This window comes from Rhinolophus sinicus, chromosome 9 (genome assembly GCF_057876585.1).
Source record: "Rhinolophus sinicus isolate RSI-liver-muscle chromosome 9, RSI-T2T, whole genome shotgun sequence".
In the NCBI taxonomy this organism is placed as follows: Eukaryota; Metazoa; Chordata; class Mammalia; order Chiroptera; family Rhinolophidae; genus Rhinolophus; species Rhinolophus sinicus.
The window spans coordinates 19007300-19020776 of NC_142509.1; the positions used below are offsets into that span (position 1 = coordinate 19007300).

The 13477-nt window shown below is 54.8% G+C and overlaps 1 protein-coding gene across 1 annotated transcript in view; it reads right to left on the reverse strand.

Annotated features, from left to right (window-relative positions):
- The window catches only part of BCR (BCR activator of RhoGEF and GTPase), a 117342-nt gene that overhangs the window by 32452 nt on the left and 71413 nt on the right, over positions 1-13477 (reverse strand). Inside the window, exons 5-8 of the mRNA XM_074321712.2 lie at positions 10729-10836; positions 7725-7785; positions 6459-6511; positions 4617-4757 (exon numbers count right to left, since the gene is read on the reverse strand). Of these exons, the coding sequence (XP_074177813.2) occupies positions 4617-4757; positions 6459-6511; positions 7725-7785; positions 10729-10836 (363 nt within the window). The remainder of the gene's footprint in view (positions 1-4616; positions 4758-6458; positions 6512-7724; positions 7786-10728; positions 10837-13477) is intronic.

The window sequence follows — 13477 nt, forward strand, 5'->3', positions numbered from 1 at the left end:
GTGCACCCACGGGAAGCCAGAAAGTGTGGGCACCTAGAGAAACGTCCATGTAGCATTGGAGACGCCAGACTGACAGGGCTGCTGACTATGTCAGGGGCAGGCTGGGAGAGTCCTGGGACACTGAGGTGCTCGGCAGGGACACGACAGAGGGTCTTCCAGCCCAGGAGGCAGGCACCAAGGGACTTACTGTGAGGGGTGGTGACATGGAGGGGACGGCGGTCCTTTCTCCATAAGAAGGAGCTGAGCTTCTGGCCACCACCAGCAGAGGGCATCCTAAGACCAGCTCAGAAGTGGATTCCACAGGGTCCCCTCAGCTGGCAGGTCAGAAAAGTTCAGGCAGTCCTGGCACTGACCACCCCCACCTCCCAGATGGGCCCCCCCCACTCTCCCTGCGAGGTCCTGCCCTGCACAAGTTCATGTGAATGAAGTCCCATGCAGGTGCCACCGAGGAGGCCACCAAGTGTTACCCTGGCACTTGCAGCAGCCTGCACACCTGCCATGCTGTGTTGAGAGGATACAGGCTGACTGAGGAGCACACAGGCCCCTCTGGCCTCTGAGGGGGTCCTCAGTCACCTGGCCCCTCCCCACGCATCCCTGCCCGTGCGAACCCTCATATTTCTAAGAAGCCTCAAAGCCATGAGTGCCTGACCCTCGCAGTCAGCCCCACTGTCCGTGGTGCCCTGGTCTGAGCCTCGTTCTGTCTCTGAGGGCTGTGGGAGGAGCCCATGAGCAAGTACACGTCACAGCGTCCCCCGTCATGTCACAGCTGCACTCCCTCCCGAGGAGGAGCCAAGCCTTGCTGCTAAACCCCAGCCCACCCTGGAGTCTTGCAGCCTGAAGAGAAAGTGTCCTGCACCTGGGCAGAGGGGCCTCCTCGCCGCAGGAAAACAGGGCCCCAAATGAAACAGTGGCAAACCCACGAAGGGAGTCCAGACCCTGGCAGAGGGGCTAGGCAGCACACTGTTTCTAGCCCACATCCCCCGCCTCCCCGCCTCCCAGCCCCCCAGCCTCCCAGCCCCCCAGCCTCCCAGCCCGGGGGGCAGTCCAGCGGGACGAGGACTTCCCAGGCCTGGGCAGACGCTCCAGGCTGGTGGTCCCGCCCTGACCCAGTCTACGGCTCAGAGAAGAGGCAGTGAACAGGGGTCCAACAGCAAGTCTGTGCGAGGCCTTAAAAGGGTCTGCTCTGCCCTCTGAGTGAGGTGTCCGGAGAGGCTGCTGGACTCTCTGGTCTTCTCTTGGGCCTCCTCTTTGGAATCTGGGCTCCTGTGAGACACCCTGCCAGCCCCTACGGGACCAATGTAGAGCCGGAGGCCTGTGTCTGACCAGGGGACATCCCGCTCAGACATGCTCACCAGCCCTGTTCCCGGGTCCTCAGAACCTGCACCAAATTCCTGTCCAGCCCATCTGTCAGTTCCTCTAGGGGACACAGGCAGGGGTAGGGCTCGGGCCACACCTGGGTCACAGCCCCGTGACGCCCTATTAGGGGCTGAAGGTTTGTGTCCCTATGCTAAGTGATATGTTAAAGCCCTAATCCCCAGTATGATGGCATCTGGAAACGGGGCCTTTGGGGGGCGATTAGGCTTACATGAGGTTGTGAGGGTGGGACCCCATAATGGGATTAATACCCTCATAAGAAAAGGAGGAAAGAGATCTTTCTCCATGTACATGCGGTGAGAACAGACCACGTGAACAGTGAAAAGGTGGCCGTCTGCAAACCAAGAGTCAGGCCCTCACCGGACCCTGAGCACGCTGGCACGCTCATCTTGGGCTTGCAGGCTCCAGAACTGTGAGAAATGAAGGCCTGTTGCTTATGTTCCCATGTCGACGGCATTTTGTTAGGGCAGCCTGAGCAGACCAAGGTACACACACAGGGAAGCCGGGACCACAGTTCCGGAAGTGTGGGGGAGGGGCAGGAAAGTTCCTCAGGTACAGAAATGAGTTTGATGAGAAACAAATCAGCAGGGCCTGCCAGGTGGGATCGGGAAGAGTCTCCAAGGAAGGCCCAGGTGGGTGTGGAGAGGAGAAGAAGGAAGAGGGCTGAGGTGAGGACCATGGTGGAGGCATCGGCTGCCAGATGAGGGTGGGCCTGGCTTTGCTCCAAGCATGGGCTGGGTTTGGCACATTCTGGCTCTGGAGGAGGCCAGTGGCCCGGCCCCTTCTGTGCTCTGGAGCAAGGACTGCACCCCAGGAGAGCTGGCTGAGTGTGGCTAATGAATTCGGCTAAATGCATGAGCACCCACCCATAGCCCACAGGACGTGGGCCTGGGAGAAACATGTGCCAGCAGGATCCCTCAGTCCTGACAGGTTCCCAGGAGGCTGAGGAGGGCATCTGAGTAGGGTGAGCGCATCCGTCGGCTACAGTTCAATGTTAGGCAGCCACGTGTAATGCTGCCTCGAACAGCAGAGCCCCGGCGCTACTGGCGTCGGCAAAAAAGGATGAAGAGATTACAGGAGACACAGTGTGTGTGCGTGTGCGTGTGCGTGTGTGTGTAGGGGGTGGGGCTGGGGCAGTTGGCCTTGCTTGGAGCTCAGCTGGGCCTCTCCAGAGACCTGACTTACCTACCATGTTTTCCTGAAAGTAAGACCTAGCCGGACAATCAGCTCTAATGCGGTTTTTGGAGCAAAAATTAATATAAGACCCGGTCTTATTTTACAATAAGACCCGGTCTTACATAATGTAATATAAGACAAGGTATAATATAATACAATATATAATATAATATAATACCAGGTCTTATATTAATTTTTGCTCCAAAAGTCGCATTAGAGCTGATTGTCCGGCTAGGTCTTATTTTCGGGAAAATACGGTAAGCTGAGCAGGGGGAGATAAGCCACCTTCCAGGAGGCCAGCAGTGACTACAGGACACCTCCAAATGTCTAGGCTGATGGAGGCACCTTCCCTCTCCCTAGAAAACTACCAGAGGAACTAGGAATGGAGCCCCCCCCCGACCCTTGCCAACATGCTCCCAGCAGGAGAAGCAAGGAATGGGGCCCCACTCAGCGCCTAAGACTGGGGTAGTGCTGAGCCAAAAGGGGCACATCCTCCTCCTTGAGGCCACCCCCTGCCAGGGAGCTCTCTATGCAGGGATCAGAGGAGGGGTGGACAGTCCTATGGGTTCAGAGGCAGGGGAAGGGGCTATCATAAACCGTAACACCTCCCGAGGTGTGTGATGCACACAGGTGCCAAGGGACATCGGACCTCACATCCCGCCTTAGCTGCTTAGTGGCTGTGGGACCGTGGGCAAGTCATTCAACCTGAGCCACAGTTTCCTCCCCTGTAAGATGGGAGAACACCTCTGACCTCACAGAGTCGTCATGAGAACTCAGAAGCACCGTTCCTCTCTCCCATTGGAAAGGCCAGGGAGGGGGAGCACACGTTCCAGGCCACCCAATGGGTGAGTCTGCAGCAATGCTGGGATCAGATCCCCATGTTGGCCCGGCTCGTGGGCCCAGAGAGTGGAGTGGAGAGAACAGCTCTCCCCCCACAGCCCTTCCTGGGCCAGGCTGACCAGGAGACAGGCTGACCAAGCCACCACTCGCAGTCAAGCCTGATGGGACTCTGGGCACACGGGAGCTTCCCACTAAGCACACAGAGAACCACTTCCCAAAGAGGTGTGGGGAAGATGGGGCCGAGAGCACCCTGCCCAGCAGCCCGGGGTGGGGGGAGGAAAAAAAAACCTGGGTGTTGGGCAGGTCAGCCCCTGGCATCAAACACCTGGCATACAAACCACAAGAAAGAGGAGGAAGTGTCTCTCAGCAGCAGCTAGTCAAGTTCACTGCCAGCCCTTGCCATGACTGGGCTAGGTGGCTCCTGTCCCTGCATGAGACCCCAGAGGCCACAAGTCAGCTCCCCTTGCCTTAGTGCCGCTTCTGACAAAGGATGCTCGCGATGGATGCTGGCGCCCCACTGGCACACCTCTGCCGTCTCACTACATGTTATTTGCCCTGGACAGCACCTGCCTGGTACCATGCTGGGCTCCTCCCAGGAAGGGGTGGAGGCAACATGGGCGGAGGTGACCAGGCAGGTCAGGTCAGTGTGTTCTGAGCCCCTCCGTTCTTTACCTTCTTATCGATGACGTGCAGGGACATGAAGACCAGGTGTGGCTGCCAGGGAGGGAGGGAGGAGGGGAAGGAGAACCTTCCTGGCTGAAGACGGCAAGTCCACTTTCCTAGTCATTCTCAAATCACAAATACAAACCGCACATGCATCCCTTTTTAATTCCTTAAGTCCAGTGATAACTGTTCTTTAATAAAAGAACACTTAGGAGGAACTAGGTGGTTCCAGGCAGACGAAGTGCCATCCTCCTTCTCACCTGTCTCCTCACTGGGGACCCTGAACTGGCAAGGTGTAGAGAAAAGAAGGGGTGCCCTGGACATAACCCACCATAACGAGAAAAGAAAGAGGCAGCCGAGTGAGGCACGTACTCCTGAAACTCCACTCCTGCGCCCTGCACAAAGGACTGGGTTTACCCCGCCAGGTCCTGGACCCCAAAAGGCAATGTGTTTCCTGGGTTAGGCTGAACTGACCAGAGACAGTCTGCTGAGGACCACAGAAGGGCCCCTCGTCCTCCAGCTCACAGGCTGGGCCAAGCCCAACCACCACCAGCCATGCTCACCTCGCCCTTCTTCACGGTCATGGACTGCCGGCGGGGCGTGATCTCCTCATTGATGCTGGACAGGAAGTTCTGCGAGATGCGGAGGGCGTCCTGCAGCAGAGGGTAGTCAGGGTGGCCGGCGGGCGTGTGCTTCAGCAAGTCCTGCGGCACGGCGAGAAGACTCAAGTTAGAGAGCGAGGCCCTGGCACCCACCACTGTGCACAAACCCCAGACACACACTGGGTGTAACCCAGGGCCACCGGTTCCCCAGGCATCGCTGCCACCTCTCACAAAGGGCCCGGGCTGCATGGACAGCACTTGTGGGAGCACCATTCTGGAAGCAGGGCCTAAACAACCCAGGCTGCTTGCACACTGCCAAGAGGGGCTGCCAAGAGGGAGCCCTGTCTCCACCTTGGCACTGGTGGCATTTTGGGCCACAGGATTCTTTGTTGGGGGGCTAGCCTGTGCACTGTAGGATGTTAGCAGCACCCCTGGCCTCTATCCACTAGATGCCAGTAGCACCTCCTCATCTGCAGTCTCCAGACATTGCAGCATGTCCCCTAGGGGGCAGAATCGGTCTTGGTCCAGGACCACTGGTCAGTGCAAGGTCAGAGAAAACCGTCGGCCTCCCCAGCTCCTCCTCTTTTAGATAAGAACCTAAGAATTCAGATGGGAGTACTAACTATTTCTCCACTAGGAGCGCACACGATTTGTACTCAAGGTCAACAGCTCCCTGGTTCAGAGAAACAAAATCCTCCTAGCTTCCAAATCCTACGTGCAAAGAGAATCTGGATAACTGGACACAGCACGGAGGAAGGCTTGCGTGCAGGTGGTCCCAGGCCAGCCCCACTCCACTCCCAGGCAGCGCTGGCTTCTCCCTATCAAGGTGCTTAGCTGTGCAGGTCTGGGCTAAGCACAGTGAGGGGACAGAATACAGGGTCTCTGAGACTCCGACCGGCCACCTGCTAGAACCTTCCAAACCTCATTTCATCTCCCTCTGTCCAATAACCCGTAATCAGAGGATGGTAAGAAATGATGAAATATCCATTTGATGGAATGTTACAGGGCTTAAAAAAGAATTAAGGCAGAGCTGTTTGCGCCAAAGTGGGACAATCCCCACGACATAATACTAAGGGGAAAAAGAGCAAAGTGTGAAATAATATGTACAGCATCTCTGTGTAATTAAAACAGATGTTCACACGAGTTGGCACATGCAGAAAGTGCCGACAGCTTTTTGTGGTGGTGGCTTCTTTGTGGGGAGGAAGTGGGAAAGGAAATGGAAACTTCACACACTTTTGAGACTTGGTTGTAATTTAAAAAACAAAACAACACATGTACAACTTACTCTAAAGACATGAAAACAGAGTCACCTGGGCAGTAGGGCTAGGGGCCATTTTTCTCTGGTTTTGTTTCTCAGTATTAAGAACCCTTTTACGTGACGCCCCACTGCCATCAGGAGCAGCCCTAGAGAGGCAGGGCTTCCCCCATGCACCCCGTCCCCAGGCTGGGAGGCAGCGGTCATCCCTAAGGCCCTGGAATGCACCCACTGTCCACACTCCTACTCCAACCACCTTGGAGGCCCAGGTCACTCGATGTGACCACAAAGCCCTTTCCATGTGGGATGGGACACTCCCTCCCTGACCGCACTCCTACGAGAGCACCCAGGACACCTGGAGCGCCTGCTCTGTGCCCAGCTCCATCCCTCTGTGAACCCCTGGAAGCAAGGGTACTCATTTCTGCACCTTCAACAAAGGCACGTAGCAGAAAAAGGGAGGTAGGTGGGCAAAACTGACATAGTGTCAGCCCTAGGACAGCAGATGCCAAGAGCCCCAGGGTGAGAAGTCCCAGGGGGTAGTGACTCACATGCAGGACCAGCGTGCTGCGTGTCACCCGGTCCACAGGCTTGTAGAGCAGGGCTGCAAAGAGACAGGCAGCATGAGATGGCCACACGTGGAGACAGCAGACCCAGACCACCCACCAATCCATCTTCGCTATAAGGGCTCATCTAAATGAAGCAGCCCTACCTCCCCAATGACAAGGGCAAACCTTGACCACCTGAAAGCCAGAGTACATGCTTTGAGCTCTCAGTCTGTGACATTAAATGCCCAATCTAGGGCTGCTGGGCAGAACCCAAGTCTACACGGCTGTCTCAGTGATGCCCACCCCTGGAGTTGGGGAGCCTGCCAGCACCCTGGTGAGGATGGGAGGGAGACCCGCTCTCCAGCTCAGAGGGTTCCCCAGGAGCAGACCCGTATGTCACTCAGCATCTACCCCTACACAGTTTGGAGGCCTGATTATGAGAAGAGCAGAAACCGACTCAGGTGTTAACATAGCTCTTTGCTTTACAGGTGTTTTTGGATACTTGGACTCCAGCAGCACAGGAGCCTCAGCCAACCTTGATGGTCCCCACTTCCTTGGTGAGCCTGGCCCATCACGGGCACAGATGCTTAGATGTGTTCTGACACACAATGTCAGGTGCATTTCCTCATGTGACTCCCAAAACTAGTGTAGGACACGCATTGTTGCTATCTCCCTTTCACAGATGGGGAAACAGGCTCAGCGTGGGGTGAACACTCTGGGCACCACAGAAACGTCCGCTAATCTCTGTGAGTGTAACTTTACCACTATCCTAACAACTGGAAGTGAGTAGTGACCTCTTGTTCCTGATCCCATTTTCCACCCAGAGAGGAGGAATCTGAGCACACAGGCCTAGGAGCTCTGTTTCACCCCATGCCAGGCCACTTAGGGACCTGCATTCTACATGGCTTACATTCACCCTAAACCTGTTTTGTCATCTGAAAGAAGGGAAAATAAAATCCTCCTTACAGGGCTGTTAGGGACACATTTTTAATGCCCCACAGTGGCTGGTTTGTGTGAGTTCCCTAACATCTCCCATGCTTCCTGGTTGTGACTATTGGTGGCAAACTGGTCCTGACGGCACCCTTCCCACCCTGCCACACCCAGCACTGCTCTTTCCTTGCCCCTGCTATCATTATTGGAAGTCTGGAGCAGCAAAGATGCCAGAGGGCGACCCTGCGGGGTGTGTGTTTGCTTTTCCAGCATGTGCGTCATCTGCTTGCAGAGCCACTCTCACGGGGGCATGAAGAGGCCTCAGCACAGAGAACTTACTTTCCAAAGAGTTCTTGGTAGTCTGGTCCTTCGCATCCTTGTTGCTTCTGGCTCTCAGGTTCTGCAAAGAAAAAAGCACATTTTCACACGGGACAACTAAAGGAGCTTTGATGCGGCAAAAAGTTCCACGGTCAGCAACCTTCAGCAGAAATCTCACCCGATTCTCATGTAAAGAACCCCCAGATGACAAGCCTTGGGGGTGAGTCCTGGGCTATAGCATGAAAAACAGGACGAGCTGTGGTTCACCTGGGACAGTTTCTCAATCTTGGCACCAATGAGATTTCGGGCTGGAAATTCTCTTATTTTGGGGGGCTGTCCTGTGCACTGTGGGGTGTTGAGCAGCATCCCTGACCTCTACCTATGGGTGCAGTAGCACCCCTTCCTCCTGTTGTGACAATCAAAAATGTCTGCAGGCATTGCTAAGTGTCTCCTGGGGAAAATCATCCCTGGTGAGAATCTCTGACATAGAGAATCCTGTCAACTGAGGCAAACCGCAGTGGCCTTCCTCTTGGAGCAATTGAATAGCGTGCAGGGCCTGCTGGGTCCAAGGAGCACATTCACCTTTGGAGATGGCAGGGGCTCCCCTGAGACCCACACTAGATTCCATCTCTATGTCCACCTCACCCTTTCCCAACTTAGCAAACGTACTTGCTAACAAATGAGGTGCCAAAATTCCTGGGAGGAGAGCAGTGCTTTTTTAGCGGGTAGGTCATATTTGACACAACTGCGTCAAAAGCATCACTGACTTGGTCCAAGGTACCCAGGGACATGAGGATAAAAGATCCCGGTGTGCCTAAAATCGTCTCTGGAAAGCAGCTGTGGTTACTCCCAGTACTAGGTTTCTGAACAAAACAACAGCGCGGGGACAGGAAGAGGCTCAGAGATTGCTTTCCAAACCTCTTGGCCAGAAACCTCTCAAGACTAAAAAGGATGGTGTTTTTAAGCTCACTGGGGCCAAACTCCACAATGCAGTTTGGTGCCTTTCCTGAGACTTTCATGCTCCTCACAGTGATTATTCTTCCATACGTCTGCCTAAGCAGCTGCCAAAGGGTGTGAGAAGGCATGAGAGCAAAACCTGAGATGGCAGAAATCAGGTGCTGTGCTCACGTGAGCCTGGGAAGCAGGCAACGTGCCACGTGCCCCTGGACAACGCAATGCACGTGAGTACTGGGACATCCTTAAGAATGTGGTTTAACCCCGCATTTCCCAAACTTACTTGATTCCAGAAGACCTTTTCTCATCACTCCTATTACCTATCGTCTGGGGAGCTAGCGCTCCACTGAACCCAGCTCAGGCAACTCTGATCTAACTGGACGCTGCCACACACCCGTTTCACGGGTCTGGTCCCGAGAGAAGATAAAGGACACTGCTCCACCCATTCCAGTCCTCAGAGGCAATTACCCAGTCCCCACGCCCTGACAGCCCCCTCCCCATTGCCCCCTCCCAAGAGCTCTCCTCGGCCGGCTGCTTCCACTTACTTTGGCTTCATTTCACTCTCTGGGTGGCTCCAATTTCTCTGGGTCTTTTTTGAAACATAGGTAGAGAACCAAAGTGGACGCTGCCCAGTGGTAAAAGCTTCACAGAGAGCTGGCGGTTGGCTGGCGCTGAGATGCCATCCCACTGCCTACACCCCTGCCATGGCTTAGATTCCCACTCGTGCGTAGTCAGTGGGACCACATGACCCCTGGGGGGGGGGGCATCGCACCACTGCTTCCTTCATCCTCTGTAGAAACCTGTCCAGGTGGATTTGAACTTGACCCCATTTAACCACAGCCTGCCCTTAGAGAATTGTCTCTAATTTGTCAAGGTCAGTCAGGATTCTGTGCCAACATTCCAGCTGTTAGGGATTTGAGGGTTGCTAATTGAATGAGTTAAGGAAAGAAATGGATTGAATGTGCCAGGTGAAGCAGGGCAGCTGGGGAGGCAAGTCTGGAGCCAGTCTGGAGCGCTGGTTACACGCAGCCTGTTAGCAGCAGTACCGGTGGGGAGTGGGGCACCCCAAGGCTCTGGAGGAACATGTAGCATGTGTCATCACCACAGGAGATGGGAAGTGCCAGGACCCACGACACCTCACCTCCCATGATAAACTATAAAATGGCACAAAGCCCCTGGAAAAAAGCCAGGTATGATAGTTGGGGTGTGACTATCTCCCAGCAAGAGTCCTGACTCCCTAGTTCTAATTTCCATTTCTCTTTCTAAGGCTGTTTTTCTCACACAGAGGTCTTTCCACCCAGAATCCTTGTTTGGTGGAGGAAGGCAAGTCAGAGCTCTGAGAAGTCAGAGATTACAGGCCCAGAAAGAGGAAAATGTCACCCAGTTGTCATGGGGGCAGAAACAGAATGGGGAAGGGTGGGGAGAGATGCTGTGGGCTCTGGTCTTGGAGTGGCCACCAGCCCCGATGGCCACTTGTCCCCTCTGTATCTGAGGGGCTCTTTCTAGGCCCCTGAGCTAGAACACTGCAGAGTGTGAGGTTGTGGCCCTTCAGGGCCTGTTGCTTTCCTCCCACGCGGGTCTACGGAGCAGAGCAACACGAGCCCGGTCCCCTGTGCTAGCAAGCCAGCTTCCTCAGCTCTCAGTCACTGGCAGGCCAGAGGAGGAACACAGCAGGACGCCTTCCCACCTGCCCTCCGGTGACAAGGCACCAAGTCAGCCTCGGGACTCTCACGTTCAGACCTCTGTTAACTGAGCAGAACAGCGGACACCCCTCGTCGCTCACACGACAGTACGGGAGAGTGTGTATGGGGGGACCCAGCTGAGCCTCACCAGGGGCCTTGGCCCTGGCGCCGGGGAGGCCGGGCTCCAGTGCTGCTCCTCGTCTGTTCGCAGCAGCATCCCTGCACAGGGCTAAGGTGCCAACCCCGAGGCACCTGGAAACAGGGCTGCAGCTTACGCCCTCATCGTGGCTCGGTGTACCTTATTCTCCAGGGCCATGGGGTACTAACGACCAGCCCACGCCCGCCCGCAGGAGATGGAAGGTGCAGCTTTCCTACAGCACCGTGCCTACCTCAGAGATTTCTGCAAACTGAGCATTGGCCTGACAGCACTTCTCAGCCGTTTCCATGGCAACTCCGTAGTTGTCCACAAAGGCCCGATACACACCCAGCTGGCTGGCCTGCAGGGAGAAGGGAAGAGAGTGGGGCAGGTGTGAGGCAGGTGCGGGGCAGGTGTGAGACAGGTGCAGGGCAGATGCCCCTGCTTCCCATCTTTCTGAGAAACGGGCTTCCGTGCAAAGCTCAGGAGAAAGCCCCGGTGCAGCAGACAGTGCACAGCTGCAGACACCTCAGTTCTGTGCTGTGCCTCCCACCTGCCTCCCCATCCCACCCACTGAGCCCACAGCGACAGGTTGAGAAGTGACTCACGGCCCCAGGAAGGTAACAGTTCCCTTCCACAGTGGTTTATTCCTCCCACCCCCTCATTAAAATGGTGTCACTGGCAGCAGCTAAAGTTCAAGGTTGTCAGTGAATGCAGACAGCGTCTCTACACAGGATGGAGCAGCACCTTCTCATTCTGGCTGTGGGATCCCAAGGCGGGACAAGGGATCAGTACCTGCCCCCCTCTCCCCCCAGCCTCTGGTGGCTACGGAGCTCTCCCCACAGCTGATCCCGTCAGATACATAAGGAACATGCACTCTAGCTGCCTTGGAGAACAAGGGCTCCTGCTGCCCTGACGTGAGCCCCACCCAGACCGGCAAGGGGGCGCAGGTGTCAACCTGCACATCTGGCAGGTGGGAGACCTGCTGCTGCCAGCTGTAAGGCAAGGGGCATTTTGTTTGTCCTTCGTCCAACCAAAGGCATTAATTAACAGAGGGTCTGCTCACATAGCCTCCTGCTCAGACACTCAGTTGAGCAACAACGTCCACGGGGAGGAGTATGTGTGCAGCTACCAACATCCCTGGGCCCCAAGTCACCTGTGGAGGCAGCTGGGGGAATCCAGCCCTCATCGTGCACCAGCAAACCCAGGCCTGGGGAAGGTCAGGGCAGACCCCATGAACTGCTGGCCGGGCCTCCCCCTGCAGCCAACCAGGAGCTGGAAGCCTAAGGCTTTTATGGATCCTGGCGTTTGTTCTGTGTAGAACCTAGATTTTACTTCCATACACAGTTGCATTTATATTGAATTTTATGTTTCTTCAGATAACAATCCCAGATGCTGGGTAAGCGAGGAGCCCTTGGCGCTATGTGGTCCTCTGGCCCCACTGCCTGTGGCGGCTGCACGGGGAGCCTGGGAGTGCACGAGGCCTGGGGACCACAAGGAACAGCATCAGCTAGAGGAGGCCCTGCCCAGGCCCCACCAGGCTGATACCCCATCCCCAACACCAGGTGCTTCTCCACTGGTACCACGGTCAGGCCACAGCCCTTCCTTCTCTCCCTCATTCGCTAGTCAGCGAGCACCTCCCACAGAGACGAAGGCCCTGCGTTAGGCACGGCTGCCAGCCTGAGATCACTCAGACACAGTGCGGCCGGGTAGCAGGGAGCTAAATAAATAAGTGAGCAAACGCGTAATACGGCAGATGGCGGAGAGCAGGGTGGGGTTGAGGGTGATGGGGCCACTTTAGATAATGTAGTCAGAGCGGCTTCTCTGAAAAGGTGACGGGTTCAGCCAAATCCTAAGGAAATGTTACTACTGAATTTCGTCCCCTCAAAATTCATGTGCTGAAGCATTGTCCCCCCAGCACCTCAGAAAGTGACTGTGTTCGGAGAGAGGGCCTAAGGATGCGATTAGGTTAAATGAGGCCGTTCGGGTGGGTCCTAATCCAATAGGACTGATGTCCTTAGAAGAGGAGATTAGGACACAGGCAGCACATGTGAGGACATGGGGAGACCATGGTCATCTATGAGCCAAGCACAGAGGCCTCAGAAGAAACCAGCCCTGTCGACACCTTGATCTTGAACCTCCAGCCTCTGCAACTGTGAGAAAATAGATTTCTGTCGTTTGAGCCACCCAGATTGTGGCAGCGCCGGCCAACTAATACAGGGTCTATGGGAAGAGAACTCCTTTCCCAAGGGGCTCACTTCTTCCACGTGGCTTATGAGAAGTTCCAGGCAATTCATTCACACATTTTTTTGCTAATCAAAAACCAAGCGACATCAATAATGAGACAAATAGAGATCAAGTGCCTCCAGATATGACACACTGAGAAGGACACAGCATCACTGCTGTGGGTTTTTGTTTTCCTGCCATTAACGCAGAACCTGAATCTATTCCTGAGGAAACATCAGACACATCCAACCTGGCCTGTACCCTTGAAAAAAAAATCTCCAGGTCATAGAAGACAAGCAAAGGCCAAGGAACTGGTACAGACAGATGGAAACTAAAGCGACATGACAACCAAGGATACATCGTGTGTCCCTGGATTGGATCCTGAATCAGAGAATGAAAACGGCTATAAAGAACACGATGGCTAACTTGGGAGAAATCTGCACATGGAACGCACATTAAGTAACAATATCGTATCAGTGTGGAATTTCTCCACTTGAAGACTACACTGTGGGTTACAGAAGAGCACGTCTCTGTTTTCAGCAAATATACAACGAGGTATTTAGGGGTGAAAGGGCAGGTATCTGCAATTTATTCTCAGACTATTCAGTGCGTGTGCATGTGCATGAATGAATAATAGAGAGAGAAAGAGAAAGATAAAGCAAATGGGGTAAAATGCTACAACCGGTGCATCTGGCACAGGAGTTCTGCTACTATTCTGGCAACTTTTCTGGAAGTTTGAAAGGAGTCGAAAAACAAAAAGCTGACTGAGCTGATAA